The sequence below is a fragment of the Bos grunniens genome, chromosome 8, assembly GCF_055505025.1.
Source record: "Bos grunniens cultivar Pamir isolate PY7600 chromosome 8, Bosgru_T2T1.0, whole genome shotgun sequence".
NCBI classification, from domain to species: Eukaryota; Metazoa; Chordata; class Mammalia; order Artiodactyla; family Bovidae; genus Bos; species Bos grunniens.
In genome coordinates this window covers 99581528-99596010 of record NC_141172.1, presented here as the reverse complement: position 1 = coordinate 99596010, position 14483 = coordinate 99581528, and the positions used below count along the sequence as shown (strand labels likewise).

The 14483-nt window shown below is 40.1% G+C and overlaps 1 protein-coding gene across 2 annotated transcripts in view; it reads left to right on the top strand.

Moving 5' to 3' along the window:
• The window catches only part of SVEP1 (sushi, von Willebrand factor type A, EGF and pentraxin domain containing 1), a 207086-nt gene that overhangs the window by 112977 nt on the left and 79626 nt on the right, over positions 1 to 14483 (top strand). For both annotated transcript variants that reach the window (XM_086315927.1, XM_086315928.1), the window contains 3 exons: positions 10612 to 10773; positions 11519 to 11610; positions 12958 to 13054. In XM_086315927.1, coding sequence (XP_086172053.1) covers positions 10612 to 10773; positions 11519 to 11610; positions 12958 to 13054 — 351 coding nt within the window. The remainder of the gene's footprint in view (positions 1 to 10611; positions 10774 to 11518; positions 11611 to 12957; positions 13055 to 14483) is intronic.

Here is a 14483-nt window from a genome sequence, read left to right as displayed (position 1 = left end):
ACGACTAATTTTTGTTTCTCAAGTGTCACCATGGAGGGTTTGTTGAAACATGGACTCCTGGGGCCACCCCAGAGATTTAAATCAACAGGTCTGGTAAAGGCCTTGAGAATTTGCATTTCTAACTAGTTCTCAGGCTTCCCTGATAGCACAGTTGGTAAAGAATCTGTCTGCAATGCAGGAGACCCTGGTTCGATCCCTGGGTGGGGAAGATCTGCTGGAGAAGGGATAGGCTACCCACTCCAGTATTCTTGGGCTCCCCTTGTGGCTCAGCTGGTAAAGAATCTGCCCACAATGCGGGAGACCTGGCTTCAGTCCCTGGGTTGGGAAGATGCCCTGGGGAAAGGAAAGGCTGCCCACTCCAGTATTCTGGCCTGCAGAGTTCCGTGGACTGTGCAGTCCATGGGGTCACAAATAGTTGGACGTTCTCAGGTGGTGCTGATTCTGCTTGGTCCAGGGACCCCACACTGGGAACCACTCGTTAAATAGAAATATGAAGATTACAGTTTCAATTTCAAATAGTTCTAACGTCCTTACCAGGTACAGCTTTCCAGCAGTGTAAAAACTGGAAGACAGAAACAAAAGTAAAGGATGCAAACTTACAATGCCAGTGGACTCCATCTGACAAATCAACGTCAGCCTGTTGTCAGAAAACAAAACAAAACAAACAAACAAAAAAAAACCAAAAACCTGCGGTGACCTTGCAAAGTCCGTGGAACTTTGCAACAAAATAAACAGTTGTTTACCTCCGTCTGTTACAGCACTGGGAACACAGCAAGCATGGCTGGCGAAAAGTGACTATAAAAAATTGTGTGTCCTCCCCATTCTGTATACCCTTATTGAAAACCCAAGGCCCATGGCAATCTGGACTTCCCAGCTGGCACTAGTGGTAAAGAACCCATCCGCCAATGTAGGTAGACTTAAGAGACACAAGTTTGATCCCTGGGTGGGGAAGATCCCCTGGAGAAAAGAATGGCAACCCACTCCAGTATTCTTGCATGGAGAATCCCATGGACAGAGAAGCCTGGCAGTCTGCAGTCCATGAGATCACACAGAGTCAGACACGACTGAAATGACTTAGCATGTATCCATGACAATCTGAAAGTTTAAAAACTTCTCTTATTGAATGAGTGATGTTTTAATAAGCCAGTCTGGCAGTTTCTGATTTCCCCAGGCTACACACACATGTATACATCTGTATCCAGTTAGAGACTGAGATTCCTGGAAAATACTTAGGATGTTTTGAGTGTAGATGTGGGGAGGGGGCAGGAGATGTCCAGCATTGTGTTCTGGGAGTTGTAGTCCCTGTAAGTTAAGTGCTACCCTAAATATATGTTATATATGCTGCATCTGTTTGAATCTCAGAACCAGAATCACAGTGGATGAAAGCCTCTTAGACATGAGGAACTGGGCAAGTAGTGTTCATCAACCTAATGCTTCACTGAAGAAATGAGAAGAAAGGTTAGCTAGGAACTAGTTGAAACTCATAAACCATGTGTGTTGTGTAATACCAGCTGTGGATTTTTTTTTTTAATTAAAAATCCAACAAAACCTCACATTATGGTTGAAAGAGAGCTACCAAAGACTCTCTTATTTTGTCAGTATACAGTCTAACTTTGGAAGAAAATCTGCAAGAAAAATAAGTCTTCTCTCTTTCCCTTCCTCCCTCCCTCCAAATGCAAAAGCCAACTAGGACTTTTACAGTAAAATAAGTTCATATTTGACAATTTTTTCCTTGAAGTTTCCGAATAAGCCTTGAGGTTTTCTAATACCAAATTGCCGCACTTAAGAAATTGTAATTCCCAGAAAATCTTTAAACTTCTGGTAACTGCTCTATTTCTAATATTCCTAGCATATGTTTAACCACATTCTACTTGTCGTGAGTGGAAAATCAGTAGTAATTGGTAATGACACTCTCCCCTACAGTGCTGGATAAGCACCATTTTGTTTTTACTTTAAGTGTGTGTGAATTGTAGAATAGCCCCTCATATACATTTCTGTAGTTTTCAATCAACCCCCTTTCTCCCCGCCCCTTCTTTCTCTCCTTTTCCTCTTTTCTCTTTCTTTCTGTACTGCTTTATTTTTATGGGCATGTTGTACAGTTTACCTTATTTTTTACTGATGTATCACTTTTTGCATTATTTAGCCTTTGAACTTAAAATATGCTACTGGAGATCAGTGGACAAATAACTCCAGAAAGAATGAAGGGATGGAGCCAAAGCAAAAACAACACCCAGTTGTGGATGGGACTGGTGATAGAAGCAAGATTCGATGCTGAAAAGAGCAATATTGCATAGGAACCTGGAATGTCAGGTCCATGAATCAAGGCAAATTGGAAGTGGTCAAACAGGAGATGGCAAGAGTGAATGTCAACATTCTAGGAATCAGCAAACTAAGATGGACTGCAGGGGTGAATTTAACTCAGATGACCATTATATCTACTACTGTGGGCAGGAATCCCTTAGAAGAAATGGAGTAGCCATCATAGTCAACAGAAGAGTCTGAAATGCAGTACTTGGATGCAGTCTCAAAAATGACAGAATGATCTCTGTCTGTTTCCAAGGCAAAGCATTCAATATCACAGTAATCCAAGTCTATGCCCTGACCAGTATTGCTGAAGAAGCTGAAGTTAACCGGTTCTATGAAGACCTACAAGACCTTCTAGAACTAACACCCAAAAAAGATGTCCTTTTCATTATAGGAGACTGGAATGCAAAAGTAGGAAGTCAAGAAACACCTGGAGTAACAAGCAAATTTGGCCTTGGAATACGGAATGAAGCAGGGCAAAGACTAATAGAGTTTTGCGAAGAGAATGCACTGGTCATAGCAAACACCCTCTTCCAACAACACAAGAGAAGACTACACATGGACATCACCAGATGGTCAACACCAAAATCTGATTATATTCTTTGCAGCCAAAGATGGAGAAGCTCTATACAGTCAGCAAAAACAAGACTAGGAGCTGACTATGGCTCAGATTATGAACTCCTTATTGCCAAATTCAGACTGAAATTGAAGAAAGTGGGGAAAACCACTAGACCATTCATGTATGACCTAAATCAAATCCCTTATGACTATACAGTAGAAGTGAGAAATAGATTTAAGGGACTAGATCTGATAGACAGAGTGCCTGATGAACTATGGATGGAGGGTTTGTGACATTGCTGTGACATTGCTGTGACACTGCTGAAGACAGCAATCAAGACCATCCCCAAGAAAAAGAAATGCAAAAAAGCAAAATGGCTGTCTGAGGAGGCCTTACAAATAGCTATGAAAAGACGGGATACAAAAAGCAAAGGAGAAAAGGGAAGATATACCCATTTGAAGGCAGAGTTCCAAAGAATAGCAAGGACAGATAAGAAAGCCTTCCTCAGCGATCAATGCAAAGAAATAGAGGAAAACAACAGAATGGGAAAGCCTAGAGATCCCTTCAAGAAAATCAGAGATACCAAGGGAACATTTCATGCAAAGATGGGCTCAATAAAGGACAGAAATGGTAGCGACCTAACAGAAGCAGAAGATATTAAGAAGAGGTGGCAAGAATATGTAGAAGAACTGTACAAAAAAGATCTTCATGACCCAGATAATCACAATGGTGTGATTACTCACCTAGAGCCAAACATCCTGGAATGTGAAGTCAAATGGGCCTTAGGAAGCATCACTACGAACAAAGCTCGTGGAGGTGATGGAATTCCAGTTGAGCTATTTCAAATCCTGAAAGATGATGCTGTGAAAGTGCTGCACTCAATATGCCAGCAAATTTGGAAAACTCAGCAGTGGCCACAGGACTGGAAAAGTTCAGTTTTCATTCCAATCCCAAAGAAAGGCAATGCCAAAGAATGCTCAAACTACCGCACAGTTGCACTCATCTCACACACTAGTAAAGTAATGCTCAAAATTCTCCAAGCCAGGCTTCAGCAATACGTGAACCATGAACTTCCAGATGTTCAAGCTGGTTTTAGAAAATGCAGAGGAACCAGAGATCAAATTGCAAACATCCGCTGGATCATCGAAAAAGCAAGAGAGTTCCAGAAAAACATGTATTTCTGCTTTATTGACTATGCCAAAGCCTTTGACTGTGTGGATCACAATAAACTGTGGAAAATTCTGAAAGAGATGGGAATACCAGACCACCTGATCTGCCTCTTGAGAAACCTATATGCAAGTCAGGAAGCAACAGTTAGAACTAGACATGGAACAACAGACTGGTTCCAAATAGGAAAAGGAGTACGTCAAGGCTGTATATTGTCACACTGCTTATTTAACTTATATGCAGAGTACGTCATGAGAAAGGCTGGCTGGAAGAAGCACCAGCTGGAATCAAGATTGCCAGGAGAAACATCAGTAACTTCAAATATGCAAATGACACTACCCTTATGGCAGAAAGTGAAGCTCTAAAGGGCCTCTTGATGAAAGTGAAAGAGGACAGTGAAAGTGTTGGCTTAAAGCTCAACATTCAGAAAACTAAGATCATGGCATCTGGTCCCATCACTTCATGGGAAATAGATGGGGAAACAGTGGAAACAATGGCTGACTTTATTTCTCTGGGCTCCAAAATCACTGCAGATGGTGATTGCAGCCATGAAATTAAAAAGACGCTTGCTCCTTGGAAGGAAAGTTATGACCAACCTAGACAGCATATTCAAAAGCAGAGACATCACTTTGTCAACAAAGGTCCGTCTAGTCAAGACTATGGTTTTCCAGCAGTCATGTACAGATGGAAGAGTTGGACCATAAAGAAGGCTGAGCACCGAAGAATTGATGCTTTCAAACTCTGGTGCTGGAGAAGACTCTCGAGAGTCCCTTGGACTGCAAGGAGATCCAACCAGTCCATCCTAGAGGAGATCAGTTCTGGGTGTTCACTGGAAGGACTGATGTTGAAGCTGAAACTCCAATCCTTTGGCCATCTGATGCGAAGAGCTGACTCATTTGAAAAGACCCTGATGCTGGGAAAGACTGAGGGCAGGAGGAGAAGGGGACAACAGAGGATGAGATGGTTGGATGGCATCACCGACTCAATGGAGATGGGTTTGGGTGGACTCCGGGAGTTGGTGATAGACAGGGAGGCCTGGCGTGCTGGGGTTTATGGGGTCGCAAACAGTTGGACACGACTGAGCAACTGAACTGAACTTAAAATATCGTTAATAAATATAGCAATTATATTTAAGTATATTACTATGTTGGGCTTTCTAAGTACCTCAGTGGTGAAGAATCTGCCTGCCATGCAGGAGACCTGGCTTCAATCCCTGGGTCAGGAAGATCCCCTGGAGAATGAAATGGCAACCCACTCCAGTATTCTTGCCTGGGAGAATCCCATAGCCAGAGAAGCCAAGGAGGCTACAGCCCATGCAGTTACAAAGAGAGTCAGACACGACTTAGCTACTGCTGCTAAGTCGCTTCAGTCGTGTCTGACTCTGTGCCACCCCATAGACGGCAGCCCACCAGGCTCCCTCATCCCTGGGATTCTCCAGGCAAGAACATTGGAGTGGGTTGCCATTTCCTTCTCCAGTGCATAAAAGTGAAAAGTGAAAGTGAAGTCGCTCAGTCGTGTCTGACTCTTAGCGACCCCATGGACTGCAACCCACCAGGCTCCTCCGCCCATGGGATTTTCCAGGCAAGAGTGCTGGAGTGGGGTGCCATCACCTTCTCTGGACTTAGCTACTAAAGAAGAACAAATATAACTATGTTAGTATAATGTAATATTCTTTATACACTTCATCTATTATCATGTATTAGGATACTCTTGCCTGGAGAGTCCCACGGACGGAGGAGCCTGGAAGGCTGCAGTCCATGGGGTCGCTGAGGGTCGGACACGACTGAGCGACTTCACTTTCAATTTTCGCTTTCATGCATTGGAGAGGGAAATGGCAACCCACTCCAGTGTTCTTGCCTTGAGAATCCCAGGGATTGGGGAGCCTGGTGGGCTGCCGTCTATGGGGTCGCACAGAGTCGGACACGACTGAAGTGACTTACCAGCAGCAGGATATTAAACAGTCTTGAGTCCTTGGTTAACAGTCTTGAGTCTTGGTTATAAGAGTCTGAAGTTTTTCAGTTTTTTAAAAATGATTTTTACCAAAATAATAAGTCCCACAAATGGCTTTTGGTTCATGTTGTTTACATATGGTGCCAATAGAAGGAAAAATTATTTATGGAACAAGATAACAACACTTCTTACCTTGACCATCTAGGATGAAGTTAAAAGGAGGCTCAGAATGAGAAGCTTTGACTTCTGGCTTTGTCATCAGAAACCAGTATCTCCAAGACTATATTTTTCCTTTTATACCATCACGGGACAGGCCTGTGGGGTTACATTTTTCCCTGTTCATTTTAATGCTCTATTTTTTAATTCTATTTTTATATCACTTTGGGCATATTTAAATATTTTTCCCCTTCTCTACAATAAAAGAGGTGAGAAAGATTTTGTTTCATTTTTCTTGATGAGAATGGCAATGAAACATGTATAATATCATGTATGAAAACGAGTTGCCAGTCCAGGTTCGATGCACGATACTGGATGCTTGGGGCTGGTGCACTGGGACGACCCAGAGGGATGGTATGGGGAGGGAGGAGGGAGGAAGGTTCAGAATGGGGAACACATGTATACCTGTGGCGGATTCATTTCGATATTTGGCAAAACTAATACAATATTGTAAAGTTTAAAAATAAAATAAAATTAAAAAAAAGAAACCATATGGTTTCTTTGTCCAAGATTCAAATCAAAAACTTCTCCCCTTTTTCCTTGTGATGTTAATCCATTGGGAACTGTGTCGTGTATGTGTCGTGTCTGTGTATTTAATACTGTAGTAGATAGTGCTATTATTATGTATATATGTATGTTATACATTCATATGTTGTATGAGTGCGTGTTAAGTCACTTTAGTCGTGTCTGACTCTTTGCAACCCTTTGCACTGCAGCTTGCCTGGTTCCTCTGTCCATGGGCTTCTCCAGGCAAGAATACTGGAGTGGGCGGCCACATCCTCCTCCAGGCGATCTTCCCTACCCAGGGATCGAACCCACATCTCTTACATCTCCTGCATTGGCAGGCGGGTTCTTTACCACTAGCACCACATGTGTACGTGTGTATGTACGAACTACATATATAAATTATATATTAAATGCTGATTATCCAATCTTGGAAAGTACATTTGTGATGACAACTGTTTGCCCTTGGAAGGTAATTTAAACTAATTTCCACGTGAAAGTTTATTTTGCACTTTCTAGATCAAAAAGCAAAGAATAGACATCACAGTACTATGTCTGCTGTTTTGAGATGACAACTGGCTTATGGATTTTTTCATCTTAAGATTTTATTATTATTATGTCTTAGTATAATTGTTGGCTAATATAGTATAATTATGTACTACAGCTGACAGTATAATTCTGCCAGGTTTTAGGGCACAGTCTTTTTTTCTTTTTAAAGGTGAGGTTGTACTGAAAAAAATATATGAAAAAAGTAGTTTAATTCACTATAGTATCTTGAGTTTTACAGGTAACATTTATATTTCTAGCATATGATACATATTCATAGATGTCTTTTCAAACAGAAAATTTATACTTTTATCAGTGGAACATTTATGCTTTCAGTTAACTATTAATAGTTAGCTTTTGGAAAGTATTAATACCTCTTCTAAATAGGCAATAATTTTTGGAAATTTGAGAATCAGGAAACGTATTATAAACTCCTGTAAGTTTAGTTACCTCTCCCACTCCAGTTCTGTTGCCTGGAAAATCCCGTGGACGGAGGAACCTGGTGGGCTGCAGTCCAAGGGGTCACTAAGAGTCAGACACGACCGAGCAACTTCACTTTCACTTTTCACTTTCATGCACTGGAGAAGGAAATGGCAACCCATTCCAGTACTCTTGTCTGGAAAATCCCAGGGACGGAGGAGCCTGGTGGGCTGCAGTCCAAGGGGTCGCTAAGAGTCGGACACGACCGAGCAACTTCACTTTCACTTTTCACTTTCATGCATTGGAGAAGGAAATGGCAACCCACTCCAGTGTTCTTGCCTGGAGAATCCCAGGCACAGGAGCCTGGTGGGCTGCCGTCTATGCGGTCACACAGAGTCGGACATGACTGAAGCGCCTTAGCAGCAGCAGCAGCAGCAGCAGCAGTAACAGAGTAGATTATTTTATTCTTGGTGAAACCAAGATACTTAGAGTTTAAAACTTTTCTTGAACGCAGCAAATGTAGCCACCAGAACGTTTTTTCTAAATATGCATTAATATCTATGTTATCTTCTGCCATCTATTGATTCAACTCCTGAGTTTTGTCAGTTGGAGATCTTTTGCAAAAGATTTGGCTGGCTGTTTTTGCTTAAAACATTTGATCTAAGCATCTTGAGATTATGACAGACGTGTTGTCATTTATTTCATGTTTATTGTCCTACTGATGAAGGGATGCCACCACTTGGAGTATCCTGCTTCCTTGAGCCTCAAGTGTATCTTTAAATCTTTCAACCTCTTTGGTAATTATTTCTGCTAAACTAATTTTTATTATCAAGAATCCAAGACCTAAAGGGTAAGTATGCTGATACACTGAGTAGCTGTTTTCCTGTGTTCTATCTTCCATGCCTAATTTTATACAGTTGGATCCTAATAGTTCTAGTAGTTTTCTCAGCTTGTCATGACTTTCGGGCTCACCCAAATGACTCCAGGTCACACACTCCACCTGAATTTGTCTTTGGATCATTGTCTAAAACCCCAACCCACAGATTTAGTCATGGATAATCTACCTCACTGCCCCTCTGCCAAATGTAACCAAAATTTATTTACGGAAATCCATGTTATGTTTGGAGCTCTTCTCTTTTTCATTTTATTTATTTATCTAATTGCTTTTTGGCTGTGCTGGGTCTCTGTTGCTTCTCTGGGCTTTTCTCTAGTTGCGGTGAGCGGGGACTGTTCTCTAGTTGTGACGCTTGGGCTTCTCATTGCTGGGTCTTCTCGTTGCAGAGCACAGGCTCTAGGGCGCATGGGCTTCAGTAGTTGTGGCTCCTGGGCTCTAGAGCACTGTCTTAATAGATGTGGTGCATGGGTTTAGTTGCTCTGCGGCTTGTGGGATAGTCCCAAACCAGAGATCAAACTCCTTCTTCTACACTGGTAGGCAGATTCTTTACCACTGAGCCACCAGGGAAGCCCAGGGCTCTTTTCTCATATTCCACCAAATATTTGCAAGAGAATTTCAAACTTGGTTAAATGACAATATTCAACTGCATGTAATATATGAAAAGCATTTTAAACACAAAATAACATTAAAAGGTTTTAAAATAAAAGACCCCCCAATACATAATGGACAACTATATAAGAGCAATAACCATTTCAGATAAACTTAAAAATACAACTTCATATATCATGAAAATGCAAATTAACAGAGCAGTTCCATTTTTACCTTCAAATAGAAAAAAGGTATCATTTTCAATGCTGATGAGCATGCAATGAGAAGGATAATTTCATACACTGTCGAGGGGCTGTAAAGTAAATTTTTTTAATGATTCAGGCAGATGGTGACTGCAGCCATGAAATTAAAAGACACTTACTCCTTGGAAGAAAAGTTATGACCAACATAGATAGCATATTCAAAAGCAGAGACATTACTTTGCCAACAAAGGTCTGTCTAGTCAAGGCTATGGTTTTTCCAGTGGTCATGTATGGATGTGAGAGTTGGACTGTGAAGAAGGCTGAGCGCTGAAGAATTGATGCTTTTGAGCTGTGGTGTTGGAGAAGACTCTTGAGCATCCCTTGGACTGCAAGGAGATCCAACCAGTCCATTCTGAAGGAGATCAGCCCTGGGATTTCTTTGGAAGGAATGATGCTAAAGCTGAAACTCCAGTACTTTGGCCACCTCATGCGAAGAGTTGACTCATTGGAAAAGACTCTGATGCTGGGAGGGATTGGGGGCAGGAGGAGAAGGGGGTAACAGAGGATGAGATGGCTGGGTGGCATCACCGACTCAATGGACGTGAGTTTGAACTCCGGGAGTTGGTGATGGACAGGGAGGCCTGGCGTGCTGTGATTCATGGGGTCGCAAAGAGTCGGACATGACTGAGTGACTGAACTGAACTGAATGATTCAGGCATGATATATTTATGGCTTTAGATTTTCATATCTTTAGCTTTAACTAAAGGCAAGTGTTATCCCAAGGAAATAATCAGAGTTATATAAAAAAATTTGTATAGAAAATTTCATGTCAGCATTGTTTATAATATTAGAAACGAGTAGAACTAGTAGAAATAACTAATTGTTCAGTAGTAGAGTAAATATGAGAACAATTATGGTCTGCCAGTGAGATGTAATATGTTTCATTTATTAAACATCATGTTATTTAATGATTTGGGGAATGGTTTACTTGTGATATAAAGTGAAAAAATCAGAGTACAATATTATATGACCAATTCTGATTTTTATTAAGTTAATGTGTATTGTTAAAGATGGGAAGGAAGCAACAAAATATTTACTTAAGTGGTCTGAGTATTACTTAATGATCTGGGTATTAAATACGTGCAAGAGAAAATATCACCAATGTGATAGCTTTCTTATAACCAAAGGTTAATGCACTTCTTTTAGAAGGTAGGGTATACTGCTTTATAAGCACAAATGATTTTTTCTTTCTTTTGCAGTGCCTTGTCCAGTGGGAGAATTCTCTCGTTCTGGGTTAATGCCCTGTTATCCATGTCCCCAAGACTACTACCAACCCAATCCAGGGAAGTCCTTCTGTTTATCGTGTCCCTTTTATGGAACTACAACCATCACGGGTGCCAGATCCATCACAGATTGTTCCAGTAAGATGATACTCCTTCATTCTTCACGTTATCCTGTATAGGAGAGTTTTATTTCTGCAGTAACTTTAATTGTGACTGTTATATGTTCAGTGCCTTTGGGTGTCTGGATGTAAGCTGTCCTTTTGAAGGGGTTTTTGATGACAATGACTCAGATTCTTCACTCTGGGAATGGCGAACTTCATAACCTCCAAATTTCTAAGAGTCTAGAATTTAATGACATATCCCATCTGTCTCTTATGTTCTGTCTTTTTATATGACTAAAGGAAAATATATGTGGCTTTACTGACTCTGAGAAGCAAAATCATGACCGTGGCATTTGAATAGAGTCTATTCGTAGAGAACAGACTGTGGTTGCCCAGGGGGAGGGGGTGGAGGGAGGAATGGAGTGGGAAGTTGGGAGTAGAAGAGAGAAGCTCGTGTATATAGAATGGATAAACAGCAAGGTCCTATTGTATAGCACATGGGACTGTATATTCAGAATCCTATGATAAACCATAATGGAAAAGAATAAAAAACACATCTATAAAAAATATGTTAAGTTACATACATATTCACTTTTATATATACATATATATATATATATATATAAACTGAACCACTTTGCTTCCCAGCAAAAATTAGCGCAACATTGTAAGACAACTATACTTCAATTAAAAAAGAAAAAGGAAAAAATAGAATGCACTTAATTGGCAATATCTACTACACCAAATACGTTTCTCAGATATTTTCCCTTTAACTTTGTTAGGCTTTAGTTCAACTTTCTCAGCAGCAGAGGAAAGTGCAGTGCTTCTTGCTTCTCCTGGACATGTCAAAAAGAAGTATGAAGTCAGCAGTCAGGCAAGTCTACTTTGTATTTGTAAAATTTTCTCTAATGGAGTGCTTGAAAAACAATTTCTCATTATACATGTCACACAGAGGAAAACTACCAGACTTGAAATTTCAACTAATCAAGGGTCATGAATATTATCAATGAGTAATTGCATTTGCTTATGACTTATAATAGGAACTTTCCAAGAATGCACCATTAGAAGTCCTAAGTACCAGAAATTGGAATGTTTCCCTGCGATGTCTGGTGTAGAGAATTGTGGATGTGGAGAGTCTTTTAATTTGCTAATAATTAACATGTACCATGAGCATAACCCATCATTTGAGTAAGCATGTTGGGATTAGCCAAAGGCCGTTTCTGATTAGCAAGACAAGTTACTCAACTTCCATGAAAGATATTTAAATTTTTTGCCAGTGGGAATGGGGGGGAATCATTTATTGGAGAAAAGTTGTGACTGTTTTAAAAATTAAGAAACATAACTCATAAACATAATTGTTCTCCATTTGTTTTAAAAACTAGTTAAGACCAATTATTTAGAGTGATTCAGCCATTAATCTGAATGCACCTTGCCCAATGTCATAATAAATTCCTAGGTTTTAAGTATTTTTTAGGAGGATAATGAAGTTATATTTCTTATTTTAACTTCCTGCTTCCAAACATTCTCACTTGTAAGGGCTTCATAAATGAAGATTGAAACTGAGCCTAATGGACATAGAACCTCTAAAGACATGACTATTACCTCGGGAGACATATTAGAATCCACTGGCTAACTTTTTAAAATAATGATGTGCAGATATAACTTCCAGAGATTCCTGATTTAGCTGGTCTGGGTTGGGACCCGTCCTTAGTAAACTTTTTAAATGCCTTAAATGAGGTCTAACATGCAACCAGCATTGAGTGACACTGCCTGGGTTTAGCAGAGCATCACTCAAGAATAATATGTAGTATTTGTGCCCATATATGGCAGGTATCAGAGAAGGCAATGGAAACCCACTCCAGTACTCTTGCCTGTAAAATCCCAAGGACGGAGGGGCCTGGTGGGCTGCAGTCCATGGGGTTGCTAGGAGTCGGACACAACTGAGCAACTTCACTTTCACTTTCATGCATTGGAGAAGGAAATGGCAACCCACTCCAGTGTTCTTGCCTGGAGAATCCCAGGGACGGGGGAGCCTGGTGACTGAAGTGACTTAGCAGCAGCAGCAGCAGCAGCAGCAGCATGGCAGGTACCAATGTTATGCAGGCAGCCATCCTGCTGGACTCACTTGGAAATAGGAACCAGCTAATGCTGTAAATCTTTTAACTCCCTACTCAGAATTGCTTTGAAATGAACTTGTCTCTGATAAATTTTCTTTTCACAGGTTTTCCATGAATGTTTCTTAAACCCTTGCTACAATGGTGGAACCTGCCAGCAGCTGGGCCGTGGTTATGTGTGTGTCTGTCTGCCTGGATATACAGGTAACACAGAGGAATGCAAATTTTCATGTATCTTTCATACTGCATCATTGTAACTTCAAGTATCAAACTTTGAAACTTTAAAAATGAATGCCACAAGATACCTTAGACTGGGGACTTCCCTGGCAATCTAGTGATTAAGATTTCACTTTCAAAAATGCGGGGGGTACAGGTTTGATCCCTGGTTGGGAAGCTAAAGATCTCACGTAACTTGTAGCCAAAAAACCAAAACACAGTACAGAAGTACTATTATAACAAATATAATAAAGACTTTAAAAATGGTCTGTGGCGGATTCATTTTGATATTTGGCAAAACTAATACAATTATGTAAAGTTTAAAAATAAAATAAAATTTAAAAAAAATGGTCTGCATAAAAAAAAAAACCTTAAAAAGATAATGAATGATGCACAAAAATTTGGTTGAACAAGACAAACCAATATGTGAAAAAAGTATACAGATCTTACAAATGACAATTTTCTTTGCATATTTTGGAGGAAGAATAAATCAGCTTCTCTGTGAAAAAATCACATCATAACTTATGATTTAAATTTGAATACGGTTCCAGAGGTCATGTCCAAGGTTGCATTCTAACACAAATCAAATGCATGACACTCAACCTAGAACAGATTGTCTAGCATAAACATTTTTAAACAAACTCATTTCTGTCATTTGTTTCACACGAATGGAAGTTCTTATGGCCATGATGTGTTGTTTATTTCTATTTTTATGCAAGCTGTGCTTAGGAAAACAGTATGGCTTTGAACTTGATTATGTAGGAATTATGTAAGAATTGTGTTTTCTTGCAGCTTGGTTCAAATTCCAGTTCAGTACAGAAAGATAGTTTTTTTGAGGAGAAATGAACTATACGTTAAATGTTGCAGTTCATTTAAAATAATTTCCTGTTTTCTTCTAGAAATGCAGTTTTTCCTTTTGAGTTTTGTGTCACCAACATGAAGTATTTTAATGAGAAAAGTGGTATTTAGATAAAAGAATTCACCACAAAAGAGAAGTTGGAAGACAAAATACAGAATATTGTCCTTCCACTTATTTCAACATGTGCACACATGTATGTGTGTGTATGTTTCAATTTTTATAAGAATTTTTGTCCCAACACTTCATAAGAAATAATAATCTTGTCCTATAATTTTATAAATGAGAGGTGGTTGAGAAAAGCATAGTATAGGACAGTGATTCTCAAATTTTGGTGTTCATTAGAATCATCTGGAGGATTTCCTAAAACACAGACTGTGGCATTTCTGTCACATTCCCAGGGGATTACTGATGCTATTGGTCACCATTCTGTGAGACCTCCTTGTGTAGAAGAACATGGATTTCAGCAGAATTAGTCCATAGAAGGACTGTGTGTACCCTATGAGAAGATAAACCCTATTCTAGGACACCTGGCATATGAGTTGAGATCTGGCAGGATTT